Here is a 25,702-nt window from a genome sequence, read left to right on the forward strand (position 1 = left end):
GCTCCCACCTGCCATCTGCTGCTGCCTGACTGCCTGCTGCCCACGTGCACTGCCCTTTGCTGCCTGCACATCAGCCAGGGGTGCTGTTGCTGTGACCACCCCTGCTGGAACCGAAGACTCCCGACTGGAATTCCATCGCTCCACAGCCCAGCCCCAGGACCCAGTTGCCCACACACTCCTGCCTCTGGGGTTGTCATGTCGGGGCATACACCATCTGTGACCACTGACAACCCCCGGCCAGAGAGGCAGAGGGGCACCAGCTTCAGTGCCACCGAAGTTGGTGTCCTGGTGGAGCAAGTCCTGGGGCAGTATGATGCCCTCTTTGGAAGTTCCCGCGCCGACAAGGAAGGACGGACTCGGATATGGACTGACATCGTGACTGCCATCAACGCGGAGGGGGTGGCAGTCCGGGACTTACAACATGTCAGGAAGCGCTGGGAGGACTTCAGGTCCAAGACCCTGAACAAGGCCCGGCGCCTCTTGAAGGCAGCGGATACCAAGGGGCGCCGGGGCCACTTGTCGGAAGAACAGATGGGGGTCCTGGAACGCATATCCCCAGCGCTCCACGTCCAGGTCCTAGAGAAGCAGACCCGTCTGGAGTCGAGCGGTGAGTGTACATGCATCCTGGTTGTGAGCAGTGCGTGTGGTGATCATTCGCCATTGTGCCGGTTACACATCTGTTTGTATGGGGTCGAGTATGGGTGGGGGTGTACAGGGCCGTGGGGCTGACACATGCGAGGGCTGTAATGTGTGAGACATGGATGGTGCTTGTGTGTGTGGGCTTGCATGGCAAATGCAGTTGTGCGTGCACACATGTTTGGATGAATGTGTATGTAAGTAGACATGTCCGTGATATCAGGCATGTATGTTGTTTTCGGCTGCATGTATGAGCACTGTGTACATGTGCATGTGTGTGTATTTGACAAGAGTGCAACAGTGATGCAACATGGATGCATGTGACAGCGGTATGTGGAAGCCTGATTGGCAGATGTGACATGGATGCCCGTCTGAACAGTGCAACACTTGGGAGAGGTGTAGACATGCATGCAAGTGTGGTGGTGTGTGTACATGTGTGGTGCACTTCCTGTGTTGCATGTGATGTCTGGCTCCCCTTTGGCTGCTGATGCTGTTGTATGTGTAGGGATGGTGGTGGCAGTTGCGATATGGCTGTGGTATGGCTCATGTGTGCCAGTTGCAATGACATGTGTGTTGGGGATTGTGATGACATGTCTGAGGTTTGCCAATGCCACTCATGTGCAACTGTCATGCGTGTATGTGTCCATTGTACAGTGCCCTGGTGCCTGTGTTTTGTTTCTCCCTGTCTGCAGCGTCAACTGATGAAGAGGGCGGAGAAGGTGCTGTGGAGCACAGCGGCGGGGATCCGACCGCCAGCCGGAGACGCAAGGCCCGGCTCCCCTCCCGTGTTGTCATCTCGTCGGGGAGTGAGGAGTCCGGTGCCGCGTCCCAGGCCGCAGCTGCCGGGGGGAGGTCCAAGAGGCGGAGGTTGCAGTTGGACTCCTCGGCAGCAGAAGGGGCAGCTGGGACCCCACAGGGCCCAACAGGGGAAGATGGCACGGAGTCATCCAGGTTGGTGGGGGGTTTGGTGGAGGAGGGGGCCGCGCAAGCACCAGAGACGGGGTCTGGAGGTGGGGATCCCACTGGTGCTAGTGGTGCAGTGCAGGACCAGGGACAGGAGGCAGCACAGGCGGCCACGGAGGTGCCTGTGTGCAATCCTGTCCCCGATCCTGTCCCTGCATCATCTTGCACCAGCAGGGATGCCTACGTCCAGACCCAGGCAGGGGATGAGCTGACGTCAACTGGCCTTCCTCTGCCTGCGGACATGGCCATCCAGGTCCGGGTTGAGCCTGTCCTGGCTGGTGTGGCGTTGCGTCAACGGGCCATGCGAGGTGACCTGCAGTCTTTTCATGGAGAGACTGCACGTCATCTCGAATGGCTGGTTGACCACGTCAGCCTGCTGGGACAGGTCACCCATGCCGGATTCCTCCGTCTGATGGGACTTGCTCCGACCCCCTCCTCAACTGGACCCCCTACGCGCCAGTCGTCCTCTGTGCCAGCTTCCCACCCATCAGTCACCTGGGTGCCCTGTGGAGCTGCCTCTGACGGTGCGGCCAGGCTGGTGGAGGAGGCATCCCTTCCACAGTCGGGAGTCGGAGGTCCAGCAGGGGTGGCCACATCAACAAGTGCACCCCCGCCCTGCGGAGGATGTGCAGGCAGCAGGTGGCAGTGCACGGGCAGAGGCAGAGCAGCAGCAGCAGCAACATGGTGGGAGACATGAAGGCTCGGGGCTTTCGACATCGGAGGGGCGGCCATCGGCCGGAGGGCAGGGGGACCCAGGACAGAGAGTGTCTTCCGTGTGGCAGCGGTTGGGCCACGCCATAGGTGCGGAGCAGCGGCGGGCGGAAGAGGCGCGGCTCACAATGGTCAGGGCGGAGAACTCCATGCGGAGGGCCCTGAGGCGGGCCGAGTGCCTCGAGGCAATCCGCAGGGGGTTGGAGGAAGACACAGCGTCGTCCCTGCGGACCCTCGGGGCCATGGAACTGGACCGCCACCGGGACATCGAACAGGAGTTCGATGATGCCCTGGCCCGGGACACCACGGAGTGAGCCGCTCGACTTGCCCGCCGCCTTTGTATATAGTTCTTTAGTTTTAGGTTTCCTTTCTTTCTAATTATGATTTGGAGTCGACGGACACTGCTCCACTTTTTGTATATAGTTGATTTTTAGGTAGGTTTTTTAGTAGGTTTCCTTTGTTCAGTTGGGCTCATGGACCCTTGGTATTTTTTTATACGGACATGCATGTTTTTTTTTCTCATTCACATTGTAGTTAGTTTTCTTTCTTTGGCATTCTTAATTTTTTTTAATACAATTTTGTTAGCATACTTCACTGTGTGGTATCATCTCATTGGTTTCATGCATGTCATGTTGTGTGTTTTCCCATTATATTGCAACCATTGTGTGTGACGGACATGGGTTTATTAGCTTCATGTACATTGGGGGTGTAACATGTGATTTCCATTTCCATGTGGGTGAATGGGTTACTTGGTAGGGCTTTTTGGATGTGGAGGCTGTCCATTACGCACATGATTGGGGATTGTGAGCACCTGGTGGAGGCTGCCCCTGCACTGCTGGGGGGTGGGGGTGGCGGGAGACATGAGTGGGGGCCTGGTGGAGGGTGACCCTGCACTGCCGGGGGGTGGGGGTGGTGGTAGACATGAGTGGGGGCCTGGTGGGGGCTGCCCATGTTGGCAGGGGGGTGGGGGTGGTGGGAGACATGAGTGGGGGCCTGGTGGAGGGTGACCTTGCACTGCTGGGGGGTGGGGGTGGTGGGAGACATGAGTGGGGGCCTGGTGGAGGCTGCCCATGGTGGCAGGGGGGTGGGGGTGGTAGGAGACATGAGTGGGGGCCTGGTGGAGGCTGCCCCTGCACTGCTGGGTGGTGGGGGTGGTGGGAGACATGAGTGGGGGCCTGGTGGAGGCTGCCCCTGCACTGCTGGGGGGTGGGGGTGGTGGTAGACATGAGTGGGGGCCTGGTGGAGGCTGCCCATGGTGGCAGGGGGGTGGGGGTGGTGGGAGACATGAGTGGGTGCCTGGTGGAGGCTGCCCCTGCACTGCTGGGGGGTGGGGGTGGTGGGAGACATGAGTGGGGGCCTGGTGGAGGGTGACCCTGGATGCTGGGGGGTGGGGGTACAGGGGGACATGAGTGGGGACCTGGTGGAGGATGCCCATGGTGGCAGGGGGGTGGGGGTGGTGGGAGACATGGGTGGGGGCCTGGTGGAGGCTGCCCCTGGTGGCTGGGGGGTGGGGGTGGTGGGAGACATGAGTGGGGGCCTGCTGGAGGCTGCCCCTGGTGGCTGAGGGGTGGGGGTGGTGGGACACATGGGTGGGGGCCTGGTGGAGGCTGCCCATGGTGGCAGGGGGGTGGGGGTGGTGGGAGACATGGATGGGGGCCTGCTGGAGGCTGCCCCTGGTGGCTGGGGGGTGGGGGTGGTGGGACACATGAGTGGGGGCCTGCTGGAGTCTGCCCCTGGTGGCTGGGGGGTGGGGGTGGTGGGACACATGAGTGGGGGCCTGGTGGAGGCTGCCCATGGTGGCAGGGGGGTGGGGGTGGTGGGAGACATTAGTGGGTGCCTGGTGGAGGCTGCCCCTGCACTGCTGGGGGGTGGGGGTGGTGGGAGACATGAGTGGGGGCCTGGTGGAGGGTGACCCTGGATGCAGGGGGGTGGGGGTGCAGGGGGACATGAGTGGGGGCCTGGTGGAGGATGCCCATGGTGGCAGGGGGGTGGGGGTGGTGGGAGACATGGGTGGGGGCCTGGTGGAGGCCGCCCCTGGCTTCTGGGGGTCGGGGTGGTGGGAGACATGAGTGGGGGCCTGCTGGAGGCTGCCCCTGCACTGCTGGGGGGTGGGGGTGGTGGTAGACATGAGTGGGGGACTGGTGGAGGCTGTCCCGGCACTGCTGGGGGGTGGGGATGCTGGGAGACATGAGTGGTGGCCTGGTGGAGGCTGCCCCTGCACTGCCGGGGGTGGGGGTGGTGGGAGACATGAGTGGGGGCCTGGTGGGGGCTGCCCATGGCGGCAGGGGTGTGGGGGTGGTGGGAAACATGAGTGGGGGCCTGGTGGAGGCTGCCCCTGGATGCTGGGGGGTGGGGGTGCAGGGGGACATGAGTGGGGGCCTGGTGGAGGCTGCCCCTGCACTGCCGGGGGGTGGGGGTGGTGGGAGACATGAGTGGGGGCCTGGTGGAGGCTGCCCCTGCACTGCTGGGGGGTGTGGGTGGTGGGAGACATGAGTGGGGGCCTGGTGGAGGGTGACCCTGGATGCTGGGGGGTGGGGGTGCAGGGGGACATGAGTGGGGGCTTGGTGGAGGATGCCCATGGTGGCAGGGGGGTGGGGGTGGTGGGAGACATGGGTGGGGGCCTGGTGGAGGCTGCTCCTGGTGGCTGGGGGGTGGGGGTGGTGGGACACATGAGTGGGGGCCTGCTGGAGGCTGCCCCTGGTGGCTGGGGGGTGGGGGTGTTGGGACACATGAGTGGGGGCCTGGTGGAGGCTGCCCATGGTGGCAGGGGGGTGGGGGTGCAGGGGAACATGAGTGGGGGCCTGGTGGAGGCTGCCCCTGCACTGCCGGGGGGTGGGGGTGGTGGGAGACATGAGTGGGGGCCTGGTGGGGGCTGCCCATGGTGGCAGGGGGTGGGGGTGGTGGGACACATGAGTGGGGGCCTGGTGGAGGCTGCCCCTGGATGCTGGGGGGTGGGGGTGCAGGGGTACATGAGTGGGGGCCTTGTGGAGGCTGCCCCTGCACTGCCGGGGGGTGGGGGTGGTGGGAGACATGAGTGGGGGCCTGGTGGAGGCTGCCCCTGCACTGCTGGGGGGTGGGGGTGGTGGGAGACATGACTGGGGGCCTGGTGGAGGGTGACCCTGGATGCTGGGTGGTGGGGGTACAGGGGGACATGGGTGGGGGCTTGGTGGAGGATGCCCATGGTGGCAGGGGGTGGGGGTGGTGGGAGACATGGGTGGGGGCCTGGTGGAGGCTGCTCCTGGTGGCTGGGGGGTGGGGGTGGTGGGACACATGAGTGGGGGCCTGCTGGAGGCTGCCCCTGGTGGCTGGGGGGTGGGGGTGGTGGGACACATGAGTGGGGGCCTGGTGGAGGCTGCCCATGGTGGCAGGGGGGTGGGGGTGTAGGGGAACATGAGTGGGGGCCTGGTGGAGGCTGCCCCTGCACTGCCGGGGGGTGGGGGTGGTGGGAGACATGAGTGGGGGCCTGGTGGGGGCTGCCCATGGTGGCAGGGGGGTGGGGGTGGTGGGACACATGAGTGGGGGCCTGGTGGAGGCTGCCCCTGGATGCTGGGGGGTGGGGGTGGTTGGAGACATGAGTGGGGGCCTGGTGGGGGCTGCCCATGGTGGCAGGGGGGTGGGGGTGGTGGGAGACATGAGTGGGGGCCTGGTGGAGGCTGCCCCTGCACTGCCAGGGGGTGGGGGTGGTGGGAGACATGAGTGGGGGCCTGGTGGGGGCTGCCCATAGTGGCAGGGGGGTGGGGGTGGTGGGAGACATGAGTGGGGGCCTGGTGGAGGCTGCCCCTGCACTGCCGGGTGGTGGGGGTGGTGGGAGATATGAGTGGGGGCCTGGTGGGGGCTGCCCATGGTGGCAGGGGGGTGGGGGTGGTGGGAGACATGAGTGGGGCCTGGTGGAGGCTGCCCCTGCACTGCTGGGGGGTGGGGGTGGTGGGAGACATCAGTGGGGGCCTGGTGGAGGCTGCCCCTGCACTGCTGGGGGGTGGGGGTGGTGGTAGGCATGAGTGGGGGCCTGGTGGAGGCTGCCCCTGAACTGCTGGGGGGTGGGGGTGGTGGTAGACATGAGCGGGGGCCTGGTGGAGGCTGCCCCTGCACTGCTGGGGGGTGGGGGTGGTGGGAGACATGGGTGGGGGCCTGGTGGAGGCTGCCCCTGGTGGCTGGGGGGTGGGGGTGGTGGTAGACATGAGTGGGGGCCTGCTGGAGGCTGCCCCTGGTGTTTGGGGGGTGGGGGTGGTGGGACACATGAGTGGGGGCCTGGTGGAGGCTGCCCATGGTGGCAGGGGGGTGGGGGTGGTGGGAGACATGAGTGGGGGCCTGGTGGAGGTTGCCCATGGTGGCAGGGGGGTGGGGGTGGTGGGAGACATGCATTGTTGATCAGTAGTGCAAGGTGACATGTGGGTTGGCTGGGGGCATGCCCATGGTGGATGGGCTGCCTGCGGGACATGAGCAGGGGTGCAGGGTAGTCCCCCGTGGTGAGGGCTGCCTGCAGGGGCCGTGGAGGTTGTGGAGCGTACACCTGGGAGGACACACACATGGCCAATTCACGTGTAGTACTCCCCAGAACCCCTGAAATACATATTCCCTGCTGGTATCGCGTGTGCAACTTACCGCGCACCCATGAAATACACGTACCCTGCTCGCACTGGGCCAATCGCGTGTGGAACTTCCCGCGCACCCCTGAAATACACGTACCCTGCTCGCACTGGGCCAATCGCGTGTGGAACTTCCCGCGAACCTCTGAAATACACGTACCCTGCTCGCACTGGGACTATCGCGTGTGGAACTTCCCGCGCACCCCTGAAATACACGTACCCTGATGGAATCGCGTGTGGAGCTTCCCGCGCACCCATGTAATACACGTACCCTGCTCGCACTGGCCCATTTGCTTGTGGAACTTCCCGCGCACCCCTGAAATGCACGTACCCTGCAGAATTCGCGTGTGGTACTTCCGGCGCACCCATGAAATACACGTACCCGGCTCGCACTGGGACAATCGCGTGTGTAACTTCCGGTGCACCCCAGAAATACACGTACCCTGCTCGCACTGGCCCATTCGCGTGTGGAACTTCCCGCGCACCCCTGAAATGCACGTACCCTGCAGGATTTGCGTGTGGAACTTCCCGCGCACCCCTGCAATACACGTACCCTGCTGAAATCGCGTGTGGAACTTCCCGCGCACCCCTGAAATACACATACCTTTATGAAATCACGTGTGGAACTTCACGCGCACCCCTGAAATCCACGTACCCGGCCAAATCGCGTGTGACACTTCCCGCGCACCCCGGTATACACGCACACGTATTTTTTGTCAGCGGGTCCGTGTTTGTGGGTACCCCTTTGCAAGTCATTTGTCCTGGAGGGCCACAGTATAGGACATTCATCATGGCAGTATATAGGTGCTATTTGTTGGCGTACCTTTTGGCGCACATTTCTTACAGCCGCAGAGACGCTACCGCCTGCTTTCTTGTGGCGGTCGTGTTTGTGCCTGTGCGCTGGTTTGAGCGTGCGCTTTTTTGCCCTATTCTTTTCCATGAATACGTGTTGTAGGCGAGCGTATGGGCGTTCCGCGCACTTGTGCCCTGTACTTCCCCCATGACGCACACGTTTTGGCAAATTGTTCCCCATTCCGACTGTTACGCCCATGTTCCGCCTACTTTTGTTGCGTGCGCCGCGCTATGTGCGATTTTCGCTCTGGCCTGTGCGATTTTCGCTGTGACCTGGCGCACGCTGTTAGATGGCCTGTGCGCCAACGTGCGCCGCGCACTTTTTTATCGCACATCCGCTAGTTTTCTCGCGCACGGACTTCCATGAATCGATGTGCGCTGCTTTTCGTGCGATTTCCGCACTTGCACTGCGATTTTCGCTATTCCACTGCGATTCGCACGTTTTTGCCCACTTGCGCCGCGCTAATTATTCCATGAATCGGCCTCAATATGGTATAAAGATTTGTAAGTGACAGTTGATTTTAGGAGATTGAAAAAAAGACAGTAGATTCATTTTACAGATTATACAAGCTAAAAGTCAGTTAGAAAATGTGTTCATGTACTGTACAGAAAATATGCATACCTGTAGTTTGTGTTCATGCATATGGATATGCATGGAGCTGCAAGTAGAAATCTTGGAGACTTGTACAGTATTTCTTGTAGATGGTGCTTACCAATGATATGACACTTGTAGAGGTCTTGAATGTGATTGGTGGATGGCCATGTGACTTCTTAGCTACATCCAATGAGGGAATGGCACAGAGAGTGAACTGGAAATGGTAGAAGGGCTGTTAATGTTACGATATGTCCGCGGACATGGCGGTAGTTCGCAGACATCGGGTGTTACATGCGGGGAATTTTGGGTTCAGAAGTCATGCAAATGAGAATGAGCACTGAAAGGGATTGGTCAGGAAAGTTTAGTGAGTGTGTTGTGCCAGGAGAGAGTTTCTCGGATACTCTTTTTGCTGAGAGAAGAACAGATAGCTATGGGTGTGTGTTTCAGAAAATAGATTGTTTGGATTTTGGGATACTCGTGGATACATTGGTTGAATGTGCATGCAGAAACCTGTGGAGTAGCTTTAGATCTTGGATTCCCACATGTGGAAGTACACTGGCATGGAGGAGTACGTGGAATGAAGTGGTTGGACTTGTTACCTCTCTGTGCTACTTTGGAGACAGAGCAACATCCAGATATAATTATAATTCATTGTGGAGGGAACATTTTAGGACATGTGTCTGCAATTTGCAATGAAAGAAGGACTTGGGGAGATCATGGACATGTTTCCAAATTCTCAAGTAATTTTTTTCACGGATTGCGCAGAGACAAATGTGGCTTGGTTCTTCTTCATTTGGTCCACAAATGGAGAAAGCAAGGCGGAATGTCAATAAGACTGTTTGTGCCTTTCTAAGAGATTTTGGCATGTCCTCTTTTCACAATGAAAATATTATGTTTCATAGTACATACATTTTTCGCAGAGATGGAGTACATCTAACTTATGCTGGCAATCAGATTTTTCTAAGAAACATACAAAATGTCTTGCAACCTTTTTTAGAATGACAGCATCCATTTTGAAGTAGGTGTTGAGTATTTATAATTTTTTAAACACAAACACCTCCCAAAGGCTCTTTTCAGAGCCACCACTTCCTTCCAGAGAAAATTGCAATGGTTTTGATAGGGTAGCACCCCAAAATTTTAGATGTCCGCAGACTGTCCGCAGACTTCTAAAAAATATAAAGGACCCTGCTTCATTTATTTTCACTTCTATTTTTTAACTGTGAAAGGCGGCTCTGAAAAGAGGCTTATTTTTTTGTTGATTTTTGTTATTTTATATTTTACTGTGTTTTTTTATACACGACACACTAGGAGAGGCGGGGAAAGGTGGGTGAAGGGGGGGACACCAACCACCGGGATAAGAAAGGGCGAGCTGAGAGAGGAAGATGTAGAGTGGGTTTTATTTGGGTAGTGAGCAGATCTTCTCGTGCTCTGAGACGATAGTCTCAAAAGCACTACAAAGTCGCTCCCCCCTGCAGAGTACTGTGTCGCAGTACATACACACAACTGTGACCCTCGAAAGGTAAGGGTCATCAGCATTATGTATGGCCTGTGAGGCAGCTTGAGGAAGACGCTGTCCCACAGAGGTGTCGCTTGTGGTGACAGGATCAGAAACGGAGGATGAAGTAGAGGAAATCAACCTACTATGCTCCTCGCAAGGTACAACCTTGTGAATGGCCCCAGAGTGAAATGACCTTAGGTGTCGCTTCATGATAGCGGTCCCAAAGCTGTACGAACCATGCCTCCCGCGACTGAGTACCATTTTACACTCATTGCAGGTGACTCAGTTCGCACGAGCCTTAGGACCATCCCCATGAATGGTAAATAACCGCCACACCCAAGACTCACGCCGAGTGCGGGTATTAGGGATTTCCACTACCTCATTCTCGTCATCCTTTTCTTCCTCCTCTGCATCCTCATTCCTGTTCCCTCTTCAGGCCCTTGGGGAGGTGATGGTTGTGGAGGGGCTGGGGGTGGTGCTGAAGCAGGTGCAGCACCAGGTGGCAGTTGTTAAGATGGATTTCTGAACTCTGTCCTGGAGGGGCAGAGGTTCAGAAGGCCAGCCTAGTTTCTTGGAACATGGTAACCTCTGGACAAGCCAAACCAATCAAGGTAGCGATCGCGGCAGTCAAGACTAGGTCTCAAGAGGGGTGAGGGTGACCGAAAGCCCACAATGAGCACAAAGAGCAAGGACACTTACAAATTACTCCAAGCAGGTGTTATATTAAAAATATAGACACATTTATTACAAGGCCTTTGTAATATTGACCATAGCAAAGAATCACGATAAAACTCAAGTAAACCAACACATCACAATCAAATACAATATATATACAATTACCGAAGGGCCTAAAGAGTTAGAAGCACTAAATATGCAGACCACCTAGATGGGGAGGAAAACAGGCAGTGCAAGTAATCGTTTAGACCCAGTTCGCCTTCAGAGGCCACCTAACTAGAAGGAAGACCGAACCCTATGAAGAGTGGAGCCCTGTGCTCAAAAGTACCTGCACCCGCTGGTGCCAATGGGCCAAGGGGAGTCTCTTCAAGGAAGTCAGGCAGTTCAGAGCGGTGAACAAAGGAGGGCGAACCGATCTACGCTACTCAAGCGCAGCCTCCACTTGTGGGCAGAAACAGAGCACAAGTGTGAAAAAGGTGTGCTGTTTAACACAGCGAGGAAAAGCTACAGGCTACTGCAGGAGGGCGACCAGTTCGTAGAGCTGCTACTCACCGGTCCCCGATGCAGGCAGACCCAGGCTTCTCCACGTCAGTTTCAGTGCTGGCAGGTTCAGATACGAGCAGGGGATGTCTCGGCGTTGTGTAGATTCCGCAGCAGCAGAAGTTAGAGTTGAGGATGTCCCAAACGCAGTGAACCCGCACAGATTGTTACCACAGCAGGGCAACGAAGCGGCTCAGTGTATTTCAGCCCAATGTACACTTCTCACTTCAGATCTGGGACTGCCAAGTGTACGAATCGTGTGAGAGTGTCAAGGACTCGGAATACAGCAGCAACCTGATGGCGGTTACAGAGCAAGACTCCTGGGTAAGCTGGTCAGTCCACTGCATGGCCCAGAGACGCTTCCGAAGGCTTACGTGCATGAGATGATGAAGATGCCGAATATAGTTGTTCCCACTATTCCAAAGGGTTGAAGTACCAGTACAGGCCTTCTCGTTCAATCAGAGGCAGAATGGTTTCACAGAGAGACAGCAGTGCAGAGGAGCAGTCCTTCAGCGGGTCACCAGCAATTCCTCAGTTCAGCCTCTTGGTTGCAGGATACTTGGCTCCTGTATCCGTCGTTCTTGAGAACTCAGGAGATCGACATGGTAGTGGTGTTTCCAGCCGCCTCTTATCCAGAGTTCCCCTCGCGCCAAAACGGAGAGGATCCAATGGGAGATCTGCTCACAAAACACTCACACCATACGTGGACCTATCACGGACCACGGTGGTCCCAGGCATTCAAGACACACTAGACTCTCTGGCACCCAGGGTGTGTATTGGGACCAGACATCCCAGCCCACATCCTGGAGGCACACACAAGGCCTGTAGAAGCCTGCGAAAGCATCTGTGTTTTGCGGGAAAGTACATGCCCAAATAAGGAAGGCCCCAGGTCGGCTCGACCTGGGGAGGTGAACGGGGCAAGACGGTCAGTGGGCAGGACAAAGAGCCTCGTGGTCTGGCAATTTTGGAAGCCAGGCCACCATTTTGGGCTAAGCGCGAGAAACGCGCTTAAACAGCCAAAAAGAGCTCAAAACACAAAGAAACGATCGCTGCCACCAGTCCCGTCCATGATTCACTTGCACCATTCGTTGACAATCCCAAGAGAGTGTCTAGGGCCTGTAGAGTGACTGGAGACCCAAGAGAGCAGTAACTTAGCTTACAGAGCCCTCTTGTGTCATGTTGCACGAAAGCTGCAGCATGATAAAAGAACTATGGAAAACAACGTTTCCCGGTACTGACTGTCTTAAGGGCATGTCAGTTTCCCTGTAAGAATGGAGAGGAGTGCAGCAGAAGGCTGCGCTTCTCTGGCAAAGTCTAGATCATGGTGAAAAACAACAGCAAAAAGGTTAGGGGTTGCCACATGGAAGGAAAATTACCCACAATTAAGAAATCTTTCCTAACAGCAGTAGTGCAGCCATGGATGCCATCTCAATGATGGTGTAATCTGCAAGTTACAGGAAAAATAGCTGTGCTCTGAAGAATAGCCAGAAACACAATGAGAATAAGCTCTAGGGTGTGGTCTTTTATAGGGGTGCTTGTACGCGGCTCGCGGACATGCGCGCTGTCCGCAGACAGATCGAACACAAAAAAAGGTTCAAAAACGTTCAAAAAGTATGTAGAAACTCAGGATTAGTATGTGGGACTTGTGCTATGGTGAGTTTTTATTGAGAAATATTGTGGATTACTTGAAAATGTTCTTTTAAATTGTTCAGGGACACGAACAGTGTCCGCATTCAGAACACGCGATCAGCATGGGCGCGGTCACATGATCGCTTCGCGAACATGTTCGCGAAAGAAGCAGCTGGCCGCAGGACACCAAATGCATGGACATTGGTTTGCGCATGTGCGTTGATGTTCTACTGACACTGTTCGGGTCCTGAAGTAATTAAAAGTGCGTCACACGTCAAACGAACAGTTACGGACAACCGTTTGTTCTTAGAACAGTTTAACTTCCTTGCGAACAATACGAACAGACATAGCGTCCTCAGGACACCTCCATTTCCGTTTATTTATGAACATTTGAGAACACCGCGTGTGTTCTTAGAACAGTTTCAACTTGCTAGCGAGCAGTACGGACAGGTATACTATTCTTCAGGGCACCTCCATTTTCGTTTATTTATGAACATTTCAGGACACCGCTTGTTTTCTTAGAACAGTTTCAACTTGGTGGTGAACATTATGGACAGGTATAGTGTTCTTCAGGACACCTCCATTTTTGTTTATTTACGAACATTTCAGGACACCACTTGTGTTCTTAGAACAGTTTCAACTTGCTAGCGAACAATACGGATAGGTATAGTGTTCTTCAGGACACCCCCATTTTATTTATTTACGAACATTTCAGGACATCGCGTGTGTTCTAGAACAGTTTCAACATGCTAGCGAACAGTACAGACAGGTATAGTGTTCTTCAGGACACCTCCATTTTCATTTATTTACAAACATTTCAGGACATTGCGTGTGTTCTAGAACAGTTTCAACTTGCTAGCGAACAGTATGGACAGGTATAGTGTTCTTCAGGACACCTCCATTTTCGTTTATTTACGAACATTTCAGGACATCACTTGTGTTCTTAGAACAGTTTCAACTTGCTAGCGAACACTACGGACAGGTATAGTGTTCTTCAGGACACCTCCATTTTCGTTTATTTACGAACATTTCAGGACACCGTGTGTGTTCTAGAACAGTTTCAACTTGCTAGCGGACAGTACGGACAGGTATAGTGTTCTTCAGGCCACATCCATTTTCATTTATTTACGAACATTTCAGAACAACCGCGCTGTCCGCGGACACCTAAATTGTTTTTTTTTAAAAAACGGAAACTAATTACAACACAATATAAAAATGTAACTTTATTTAACATATATTAACAATTCATGACAGAGAAGGTGAGGCAGAAACAGAAACAAAAACAGGAGAGTTAGGGGTTTCAATATGATTGGTATCAGGTGAAGAAGGGATGGAAGTCTCATCAAAACATTTTGGGTTATGTAGAGGGTTTGGGGATAATGGACTGTGATATGGTGAGGGGGGACAAGTACATGTGGGACAATGGTTTTCAAATTATTAAAATTGATCAACGATATATCCATGTTTTCTTTTGTGCTGTCAAGAGTGTAATCCATAATAGTTTCTTCAGAGGTATTTTCTATTTTGGTATGCTCTGTACAAGCAAAAATATATATGTTAAATGTATATAAAATAATAATAATTAAATGGTTTACATTGTAAAGTGTGTACCATTAGTTTCACTATCTTCTGACATTTCCTCATGTGGGAAATGCTCCTCTAGCCATTCCAGAGTACTAGACATTTCTGTGAGAAAAAAAAAAGATAATATATTTTTTTTATCTAATACAGAAAGTTTATAAATATGTGAGTTACTATTTCAGGTAAGATATGTTCAGAGTACTCTGTAGGTCTGGTCTTGCTCTTAGATGTGGAGTGTCTGTGAGGTAATTTTGTTGGAAGCCAATTTATCTTCTTTTGGTATATTCCATTTTAGAACATATTGTATTTAAATGAATGGTTAGTGTGTTACATATATGGGTTACATTTCTTATGTATTACTACATATAATATGTATGTGTGCTGCTTTGTGAATTTTTCAAAGGTTACTATGTTATGATATAACAATTAAACATACCCTCCCAGAGTTTTTAGGTAGTGGTACTGTTGTCCGAACATGTCTGCGGACATCAAAAAGGTTCGCGGACATCAAATTCAGTAGAAGGGGTTCAGTATGTTCCATATTACATGCACATAAAGTCAAAGTTATTATTGTTAAGTTATGCTACTAAAAACCTATGAAATTCAGTGAAAAAACTTTGTTAAAGGGACGTTATGGTTAAGTTGCACTACTAAAAACCTATGAAATTCAGTGAAAAACCTTTGTTAAAGGGACAGTATGGTTCCAAGTAAAACCGAAAAACCCTTGAAATTCACCAGTTATGGTAAGCTAAGCAACCATAACTTGCGCCACCACCGTGCACTGCTAAGCCTAACACCCAGGACATCAAAGATGACATCACAAATGTTATTGATGACATCACTGATGACATCACATGTACATTTACCTTTCATGAAAAGTCTGTACAAGGGATTCTTAGTGTAATGTTAATAAAAAATGTGTCAAAGATTATTGGAATAAATATCAAGTGCTAATCAGTGCATTAAGCTATGCATTGATATAAATAGCATTCTATTATTAACTTCAATCCAGTAAACTAAGGTACTCATGTAGAAACATAGGCATTGTGTGCAACATACATGATGGAGGTGCAATATTCATAAGCTTGCCATGTTGAATAGTGAAATGATAACTGTTTTCATATTAGAGCTTTGCGTACAGTGAAACTTGTGATAAGTAGGTAATAAAACCCACTTACTACATAATTGCATTATTATAGACAAATCACAAAGAGACAACACCACATACAAATATGAATATATACAAGGGAATTGAAGTAAGAAAAAAACAGCAATAGTAGCAGAAAGTGTTCATACCTAACTGATTACCTTCATGCAGAGAAATGATTGCTCTGTTTCAAAGCTGTTACTTACCCTATCTATATATATCACATGACGTGTCTGGACCCTAAGGAAAATAGTGTGAGTACAACATATAAAAATATGAGCATATACAGGGAAAGTACAGTAATAAAAAATCATCAAAACTATCAGAAAGTGCTGATAACTCTACTGATAATTTTAATGCACAAAAAGGATTGCTGTCTTTCAAGGTTGTTTCTTCCCCTATGTATATGTTTCATATGATATGACTGGACCATAAGGGAATTATTGTAAGAACATACTTGAAGGATAAGTCTACAAATATAGTACATTTACAATTTTTAGTTCCTGACTGTTACTGAAGAAAATCATGTGGCCTAGATATGTCAGGAAAGGAAAAAAGGGGGCGTCAGACATGTGATGTCATCAGTGATGTCATCAATGACATTTGTGATGTCATCTTTGATGTCCTGGGTGTTAGGCTTAGCAGTGCACCGTGGTGGCGCGAGTTACGGTTGGTTAGCTTACCATAACTGGCGAATTTCAAGTGTTTTCCGGTTTTACTTGGAACCATAACATCCCTTTAACAAAGTTTTTTCATTGAATTTCATAGGTTTTTAGTAGCGCAACTTAATCATAACGTCCCTTTAACAAAGTTTTTTCACTGAATATATATATATATATATATATATATATATGGGCGGCAGAAAAGACCTGAGGTAAAGGGCTAGCCTCTTATGTTTTGTTTTTGATTCCGGACCGCTCAGACCCTTAAAACAACACATTCCTGTGGGGACAGTTTGAACTGTTTGTTTACAAGCCGTGTTTGTTTTTCTACAGTAACGCCTCTCTTTAACCCAGTTGCCATTGATGTGATTCATCATACACAGCCTGATGGGATACCCTGCTCAAGAACCGCATTGAAAAATTGCGATAAAGACAATAGGTAAGGGGGTACATTTATTTTTCACACTGGCCCTACCTATGTTCTTTTGTCTATGTACCCCCAGGGTTGTCATGCACCACACCCACAAGCTGACTGATTTAATATTTTGAATGTCGGATTTTGACTAATAGGAAGTTTATTTCAACCATAAGATCCAGCAAATATTATTTCAGTTCACAACTACACGTATGAGTGCTGCATTCATCATTGGTGTTAGACTGACTGCTATAAGTAGTTTAATAACAACTCTGCAATAGGTACATTTAGAATGTAGAACATTAATCTTTCCTGCATTTTATGAATGCTTCACAATGCGCATTAACTTGACATACATGTCTACCAGAGCGCACAAATTCTGTCACAGTACTATCCATCAAGAATTGCCAATCAGCAACCTTATACTGACAACATCTGTTTCCAGGTAAATTAATGGATGTAAAGGCCTTTGAGTTTATCACCAATGAGGCATGGGTGTTTTTCATTTCCTCTGGAATTTTTCACCTGTTACTTTGGGTGACCATCAATGTTGTTTAGTCTGAGCCGGCATGCAGTCACCATTGTCTAACTTGGTTATGGTGCCCTGTCTATTGAACAGTCAACAGTTCTGCTGGACGTTTGCTCTTCCTTCTCCTCTCAACTTCAATTCTTGAGGCGGTCCGCTCCAACTGAGGTTCTGCAGATACACACTGGTGGATAATATTTTTATTATTGGTTTCATTTTGCATTCCAAAATCTTAGGCTTGAAGTGAATTTGTCCTTCTTCCTGTTTCCATCTCACTCCTGTTCCCCCCTTTTTAAAATCATCATGCAGTGGATGGGCGTGTAGTAGCCCGCCTTGCTTATGTCTGTAGATGAACTATTCTAAGTCTGTGAATTTTTTTGTCACAGCAGAAATTAGCCATTTTTTACCACCTTTCATCCACTTTGTCCCGATGAGGCTGGTCTGCAAAACATCTTGAGGACCCTTGGTAAAGCGGAAACACGAGTCAACGTAGAGAGTTTGTAAATAATATACAACTCACAGTACCATCAAAATATTGAAGAATTTTGGACATTTGTATTTAAATCGTAATGGTTTCATACATCCAGTTTGTTTAGCAATGTATAACTTTATATGATTTTAGCTTGTGTTCCTTTTTTGGTTATGATTGGTTATGTCATGTGTGTGTGTGGTATATAAGAGTGCTGTGAAAGCAGTGGGTGTGTTTTGATAATTGGTAGGTTAGCAGTGTCAAATTTGCATTGCAAATCAGTATTGTAAACAATTTTGGGTTAGGTGAATTATTTATGCTATTGTGATCAACAATATAGACAAAAATTAAGTATTTTCTTTTTTAGATCCATTGAAAGATTTTGTTTGTTTAAATATATAATAATACATGGCTAGAGGGCATTGTACTTCTTTTTTGTGCATTATTGACCTAGTTTAGGTTGTTTAGTGTGCTAGCCCTTGTTAAGCTTTTTGCTTGCACCCCTTTCTTGTGTGTGTTGTGCCCAGTGTCCTGTGTCTCTGCCACTGTCTGCTGCACATTCCAGCCATTTTGAAGTGGCAACGTAATTTGCAAGGCAAATGAAGAGGCATAACTATTTTAGTAATTGCATTGTAAACATCCACAGAATTTATTTCAAGCGTCTTCCTGTTCCAATAAAACAGACCATTTTGAACATTCACCCAGGATCACATATACTGCAGACACAACCTAACACTAATTTAGAGCATAGGCTGCACCCTGCACAAAAGCACTATTTTTATGCTTCCAAAACATCCAATCGTATTGATCTTTCTAATCATCTTCAATTTATTTTGGACAATGGGTTGCTTCCTTTGAAATAGGTAACTATATATGAAATTGTACAGGTAACAAAGGTCACATTCTTGGACAAGAATTCAATCTAATTAGACCATTGTGGCTTCACACTGGTGTATAATATTGTTGCCCCTGGCTGCCTAGCGGTAGAGAAATAGCAAAGCCTACTATCCCAGGCAAAGATCCTAGACAGCGGACGGCAAAGCGTTGCAGTGATTAATGCAGCACTCCTGCTTCTCACCCTGTTGTGGGGCTGGGGATGGGACTGGAACCCGGCCTCGCTGCAGCACCCGGCAAGTGATCACACTGCATTTTCATGTGTTCGCTTTCAGTTACAACTTAACATAGTTTGCAATTAAATGTACCAATCAGAGTTCAAAACTATGTAAATTAAACATGTAAAGGAATGCCTTAGTGAAAATAAAAGCATGCATTGGCAGTGCCAACAGTTTAGGCTTTTATGTAGGCATGGCAAAGGCACTTGCCAGGCCCTGCCATAGTAGTATTAACTGCCCATTGATGGTAGCAAGTGCAGAATGGTGCAAGTACCTGGACATCTAATAGCAGTGGATGGCAAATGTCTAATACTTATACACAATCAAAAACTGTCGGCTTTGTCATTGCTTGTTTTTGACAGGACTTCAGTGAAGGACACACAGAGTGCTTATAAAACGAGTGGACAAAGCCTGCAATGATTCCTTACAGGAGTTCAAGGCGAACATACACACCCTTAGCACTTGAGAATTCCATATCAGTAAAATATCATGTTGAACTTCAATATTACAAAAACAATGCACTTTGCTAGGAAAGGGGTGCTTTCATCCGGTTCTGCAAACATGTACAAGTGTGAAACATGTTTTTTGTGTTATTATTCTTTGACAAGACTGGAAGCTTACTAATATTCTGGGGTGGACTGGGAACCAAAAGAGGCCCTGGAAATAATGTTCAAAATGGTCCCATTTTACACATTTTCAGAAAGTCCAACCATTTTCCTATGAGAAAATATGGAAATAAAATAGGTTACCACACCTGCTAATATTAACCATTAACTTATCCACTTGTCTGATAGGAAGGAAACAGTACACTTTAAAGTACTCTTTAAAGAACATTGTGTATGTGTAGCATTTAAAGTACTTACTCGACTCCTAATGAAACAGAGTCATGGCCCCTAGAACAAACAATTCACACAGGGTACACGCACACAAACGTATGTGCAATGAGACCTACATCCTTTTTCGTTGCTGCTCGCCACAGCAAATAAGTAGCCCACATTTCAGTATTCACTACTTATTTCTGTGTAATGGCTTGTAAAGATGTATACATTTGTGTGTCCTGTGGAGCTGTCCTTCAGTGCAATGCTGCATTGGCTCATAGGCAAACCGAGCCTGCCAGTCAATTTACCATTGAGGCTGCTCCGAACAGCCTCACTGCTAATTTGACTGGCAACTCAGCTAGCATTTTGTTTTGTGTGCATCCCGGACCAGTTCTGAAAGCTCTCTGTCTACGCACCCAAGGAAGCGGCTTCTTGTCTGTCAGGCAGGGAATACTACTAAGAGACAGGTGTAGGCATTGGTTCCCGTGCCCATGTTCTCTTGCAAAATGAATAGAACTCCACACGTGTATTACCCCAGCCGAGCTCATTCGGTTAAGTAATGACATCAAAGATCTGTGGCTAACCTTAAATCCTTGTCTCATTGCTTTCTTAAAGCACCTGCTCTCGACCCGGCAGGCCACAGAATCAGGCCAACATCAGATGTTAATACAATGCAATACGATGTTAACTTAAAAGCAGTTACATGTTTATGATTTTACACTTTACATTGGCAACTTGGGATCTGTGCAAGCTGCCCTATAGGTTGAGCTACCTTCAAGCCATAGACACACCCTGGAAGGCACTGTGATAAAGTAACTTGCCTGAGAGCATTGTTTGGCACAGACATGTATCTTGCAGATATGCATAATGTGCAACACCTTTCATTTACACAAAAAAGTAAACATGGTTTATGCTCATCAAAGAATCAGACATGAACCAATCCATGTTTTAAATCTTTTAAAAATAGGTTTACTTTGTGATTCAGTTTGCCATTTGAAGTGCTAATGACCCAGACTTAAAAACATAACCAAAGCAGAGATTTACAGAGACAAGATTACTAGAACATTCTTTGTGGTGTCAGCTGCAGCCATGTCAACCGAATACTGTGAACATTGTGAATTTCATGCCCTGTTAAGACAGGTCCATGTCAATCATGAAGTCTCTCACACTCTGGCAAACTGCCCAGAAATGTAACAGGCAACAGTGGCTCTATTTAGTGTAGGTACCTTTCAAGCTGAAGGCTGGAAAAGGTGCGCACTGTGCAGCATCACAGGAGAGCGAGCGAGGCAATTTCGGCTCTAGTGTTCATCTGAGGAAATTCTACCAGTGAAGGTATGAGGCTTAAACTTTGACAGGAGCCCTTGGCTGCCCGACAGTGGCAGCCAGCCCCTCTGAAGCCTGGTGTGGGCTTGGGGAGTTTTTCCTTTGTGTTCTGTGTGGACTGCGCCACGTGCTTCAGTTATCAGCGGCCTGGGCACAGGGGACACTTAGAGGCAGCGCTGGGGGACAGCTGGCTGGAGGTGCAGTAGGAGCTAGTGCTGCATTCTCTTCCTTCGTTACAGCTCTCTTTTAACCTCTTTTTTTCTTCTCTACCTGCCCTGTCCCCATAGTTTTGGTGCCTTCCTTTATACGGTTGGCATATTTGTTTCATTTTCTATAACGTTGCAAATGTTACATCAAAAAGCATTCCTCAATCCTCATCATAATAGGTTCTCTTAATTTCGCATTCTATTGCCCCACTTCCACTCTTCAGTCATTCACATCTCGTGCAGAGTATCACTTGTGGCCTCTCCCTCTCAGAGTCACCAACATCATGTTCTGGGGGCCACACCACTCTCTCACCATTCTTCTCCCCCTATTTGCTTGCTCTCCTTACCATCATCTCTTTCACTTTCTCCTCTTACAAGCCACCCTATATTTGCAAAATGGCTTCTGTCACGCTGGCGGGCCATGCATTTGTTCGATTTTGTGTTCACTCTAATAGATCATGACACATGTGTTTACATTTAACACACAGATAATTTCCACCTGTAACTGTGAACCAATCAGCAATTCATTGTACACATTGGCTGTAATTTTACTCTCAATGCACAGTAGTCAAGAACAGAGAACACACCCAGAGTGCCCACTCTGCATGGCCTGGTGTCACACCCAATAGACACTGTGCCAGGCAAGGTGATGCCTTCAGTCCTGCACAATAAAGAAAAAGAAAAAGCAAATTCCCCAAGGTGTCCCCTGTCCCCCCAGATTCTATGTGTCTCCTACACCCCTGCCATCATCCAAGGTAAAAAGTATAGGTTGATGACTGCGTGCCTGACATTGTTTTGGTGAGTGGACCTCCTGTCTGAAACGATTCCCTGACCCACATTGTATCACTACACTACAGTGCGGACAGTATAAGAAAAGTTGACCTTTCAAGCAAGGCGTACAATGAGGAACACTGCATAGAGAGCGAGAGAGAGAAAAATAAAGAGAGAGAGATACAGAGGGGCATGGGAGATTAAGAGAGAGCGAGAGAGGTAGAGGCATGAGGCTTTTGGGCATGTGGCACGTTACAAGAAATAAAAAAAAGGATAAAGAGAGAGAGAGGAGAGAGAGAGATCTAGAGCGATTAAGATATGTATATAGAGAGAGAGAGCAATCTCGAAGGAGAGAGAGAAGGGGGCTAGTTTGAAATGTCAATATTGTCTATTGTGCAGTGAAGTAGGTGAAGGTAGATATGACACATACATGTAAAATATAACTACAGTAGGGGCCCAGGGGGGAGATAGGAAAGAGACACTTCCAACCCTGAGGGGTGTAAGAAGCATAGAGCGGAAATCTGAGAGACACATTTTGATAATGATTATGAGTTCCAGAATAAATAGCATGAGCATTGCATACATGTTGTAAGTACTGCATCTTGATGACAAAACTAAGCGACAGAAATGTGTCACCTCCACACCAGCACTGCATGCAATAGCTTTTAGCCCTTTTGGTTCAGGTTCTGAATCCCTAGATGCTGTGTAAGGGCTCGAGCAATACACTCTAAATCCCATTTTAAATGTGAATTTGTAATTCAGTCGTTTCTGACCTGTAAATTGCACGCTTGTCTCTCCAGCAGGCGCTCAACTGGCTGAGCTATGTGGTATGGCGCATGTCCCTGATGTCAGAGAGAGCAGACTCACCTGCAGCTATGAGAGCGAAGAGGAGACTGGCGAGGAAGGCCCACATGTTGATGAAGAGAATGTGCCTGGATGTGCAGGGCAGACCTCAGGACCTCAGCTTCTTCTGTCTGGTCTGTCCCTGAGCATGCTGTCTTTAAAGCCTGTTCTGTAGCCTCGGGGAGGCTTTGTGAACACGTGCTACAATGTGATTGGGGAAGGACGCACATCCTGCCTGGCTGCTCCAACTCCTACGTGGCAGTCTCCTTGGAATACAATGTCACGATAGCCCCCCACTATAACTCCACCAACCTCGGTGTCTGTGCCTTTCCGGATAACGCACAGTAAACATCACTGTGTACGTAGAATGAAATGTGTATATGAAAGCCATCGATTGCACGCCCTGTATCCACGATTGTAGAGTTTCATTAAGTATGTAATGTTTGTCTAACAAGCCTCTCAACCTCTCATTGCCTCTTGCTCGGTTTTCTTATCCGACCCCCTTTGTTTTAGTTGCTCCGTTTTATTTCTTACTTACTTTTTCTCTATCGCTGCTTCTTTCCCATTGTCTATGTTTCTTCTTCTCTGTAACGTTCCTTGCTGCATGCTGACATATCTTCTTTCTTTCTCGTTTTGTTTCTCTTTTCTGGGACTTTTTCCATTTGTATTTTTCCCTCTGTAGCATTATCTTGTTCTTTATCTTAGCACCGTTTTCATTCTTTGTCATCTTTGTCATCTTTGTCATCTTTATATATAAAGCGGAATGAATGTATGTGTGTGTGTGTATGGTTGTCCAGCTTTACACATCCACACCGTCGAACCCACTTCTACCAACTTTTGCATGGATTAAACTTGTGTCTGGGGCAAGATCGTAGTCTATGTTGGGTGTGTGTCTGTATGTTAATCCGGCTATAAAAATCCACACCGCTGAACCCCCTGATTCCAAATTTTGCATGCATTCCTCATTCGTCTGGGGCAAGATTGTAGTCTGGGTTTGGATGCAACAAATTCACTCCATTGACACCCTCATTTACTGATGCTCCCTCCGATTCACTACAGTAGGTACTAGAAGGAGGCAGAATTTTGAAAAGTGTCTGAAGCAAAATGTTCGATGTGTTGGTTATTTCGTTGACATTTATTATTACTGTATACAGTTTGAAAGTGTTTATTAAAGATTTTTTAAAGGGAATTAAAAAAATATATTTCTTTTTTTATCACAGCACTCCAAATATGGGAACTGGCAAGGTTAAAGATTACTTAAGTTCATTCACGGGAAGAGAGAACACTCAATCAATCTTTCTTGGACATTTTCTCAAATGTGCTCAAGCCATTGAGTGACGAAGATGGCACACAAAAAATGAACATCACTTGGAAAAGCCCCATCTGATGCAAAGTGAAAATCAATATCAAGAACTTCTGAAGCACAATAACAAACAGCAGCACAACTTGCTGACCAGAGGACAAGAGCAACTTTCTCAAGGGCAAATGAGATGCCAGAGCAAACTGAAGGATGTCTTGCCGATAAGAGGACAAGAGCAACATCCTCCAGGGCACATGAGATACCACTCGATCAGGACATGGGCAACGCTGGTTACCCCAGCTAGTTTTTAATAACCTTATTTTCTCCTTTTGTTCTTTTTCAATTTCTGTACCTTACCTACTCTTTATTTCTCTTGGGCATGCAAACATGGCACAGCTTTGTTCTGCATAGTGCTTCCTTTTCTAATCCTCTTACCCTCCCTGATGTGTTGTTGTGTTCTTATATTATCCTTTGACAATCATGTTCACTTTTGGTTCCTTTTCTTTCCTCCTCCCATATCTTTCTCTTCCTTTCCTTATTTCTCAATTTTCTAATTCTCTTTTGTTTCAGCTTGCCTTTTGATGTGTGTGCCTTATTTCTACTTTATCGAAAGATGTGTAGTGGGCGGTACTTTGCTAATGTGAGAAAGGTGTCTTTGAAGTTTGCATTTGGGCTACGGGTGCTCTTCGCACAGTAACACTCCAGTGCTTCGTCTACATTCCTTTTACATACATGTTTTTGCCTACTGCCATAACAGATAGACAAACAGAGGCGTATAGGACAAACAGATGCTATCCAACAAGGATCACGTGCAATTATCTAAACAGCAAAGTTGTATGTTTTTTTTTTTACTGGTCCAGTGATTTCATTTCTCTCAGGTCTGGCGATATAGCATTCCATGCTCTAGACATCGCCACAGAGAAGGACCCTTTGCTTACCTGGATGAGCTTAGATCTTAGCACCACCAACAGGTTGGTGTCATTGGATTCAAGTGCTCTCAGTACACGTTTCTTCATCAGTGTTTCTGCTAAGCACTGGGCTGATCCCTATCAGGCATTTATGTGTTATTAACAGCAAGCAATACTATATTCTGGCATTAATGGGGAACCAGTGCTGTCTTTTTCTTGCCTCTGATATATGATCACTTCTTTTCAGATGTGCAATTGCTGTAACTGCACTATTTTGAATTACTTCTAGTCTGGCACAGTCACCTTTGCATATGCCGACCAAAAGACTACTACAGTAATTGACTTTGGTGCTAATAATAGTTCTGGCTACTGCCTCACAGCATTTTTTCATAAGGTAAGGCCGTATCTGTGATAGAAGCTTAAAATAGTATGCTGACACACAGAACAGGCTGTTTACCTGGGCTTGCATGTTTAGGTTTTGATCCAAGTATATCCTCAAAGTGTTCACTTTCTGTTTTGTGGCGATCCTGCAGCCTGCAAGCTGAAAGTGTCAATACTCTGGCCCAAACGTCTGTACTCTGGTCTCTGTACCCACCACCATCAGCTCTGTCTTTTCATCTACAACAACAGAACAAACCACACATAACCTTGCACAACATCACCTAACAACTACCGACCGAAAATTCACACCAATGCCCAGCGAACAGTGTAAACCGAACTGAAGCTTCCAACAGTACATCACAGCATTTTTGTGTTTTTTTAACACACTGTCCTACTAACTTACCTTAGCCTCTTGATTTTCAGATCCACCAGAGCACCAGTGGACCACTCAGGTGGTGATAGTGTATGGTATAAATATCCTTTAACATAACATAACATGCAATTTAAGACTAAGCCGCTTTTTACTATCCAGGCCTGAATCACCCCATACACTTT

At 48.7% G+C, this 25,702-nt stretch overlaps 1 protein-coding gene across 1 annotated transcript in view; it reads right to left on the reverse strand.

Moving 5' to 3' along the window:
- Positions 1-22,673, reverse strand: part of LOC138529516 (phospholipase A2 inhibitor and Ly6/PLAUR domain-containing protein-like) — a 209,031-nt gene extending 186,358 nt beyond the window's left edge. Inside the window, exon 1 of the mRNA XM_069640838.1 lies at positions 22,583-22,673. Coding sequence (XP_069496939.1) covers positions 22,583-22,628 — 46 coding nt within the window. The 5' untranslated portion in view covers positions 22,629-22,673. The remainder of the gene's footprint in view (positions 1-22,582) is intronic.
- Between the last annotated feature and the right edge of the window lie 3,029 nt (positions 22,674-25,702).

The sequence above is a fragment of the Ambystoma mexicanum genome, chromosome 1q (genome assembly GCF_040938575.1).
Source record: "Ambystoma mexicanum isolate Mex_15411 chromosome 1q, UKY_AmexF1_1, whole genome shotgun sequence".
NCBI lineage: Eukaryota > Metazoa > Chordata > Amphibia > Caudata > Ambystomatidae > Ambystoma > Ambystoma mexicanum.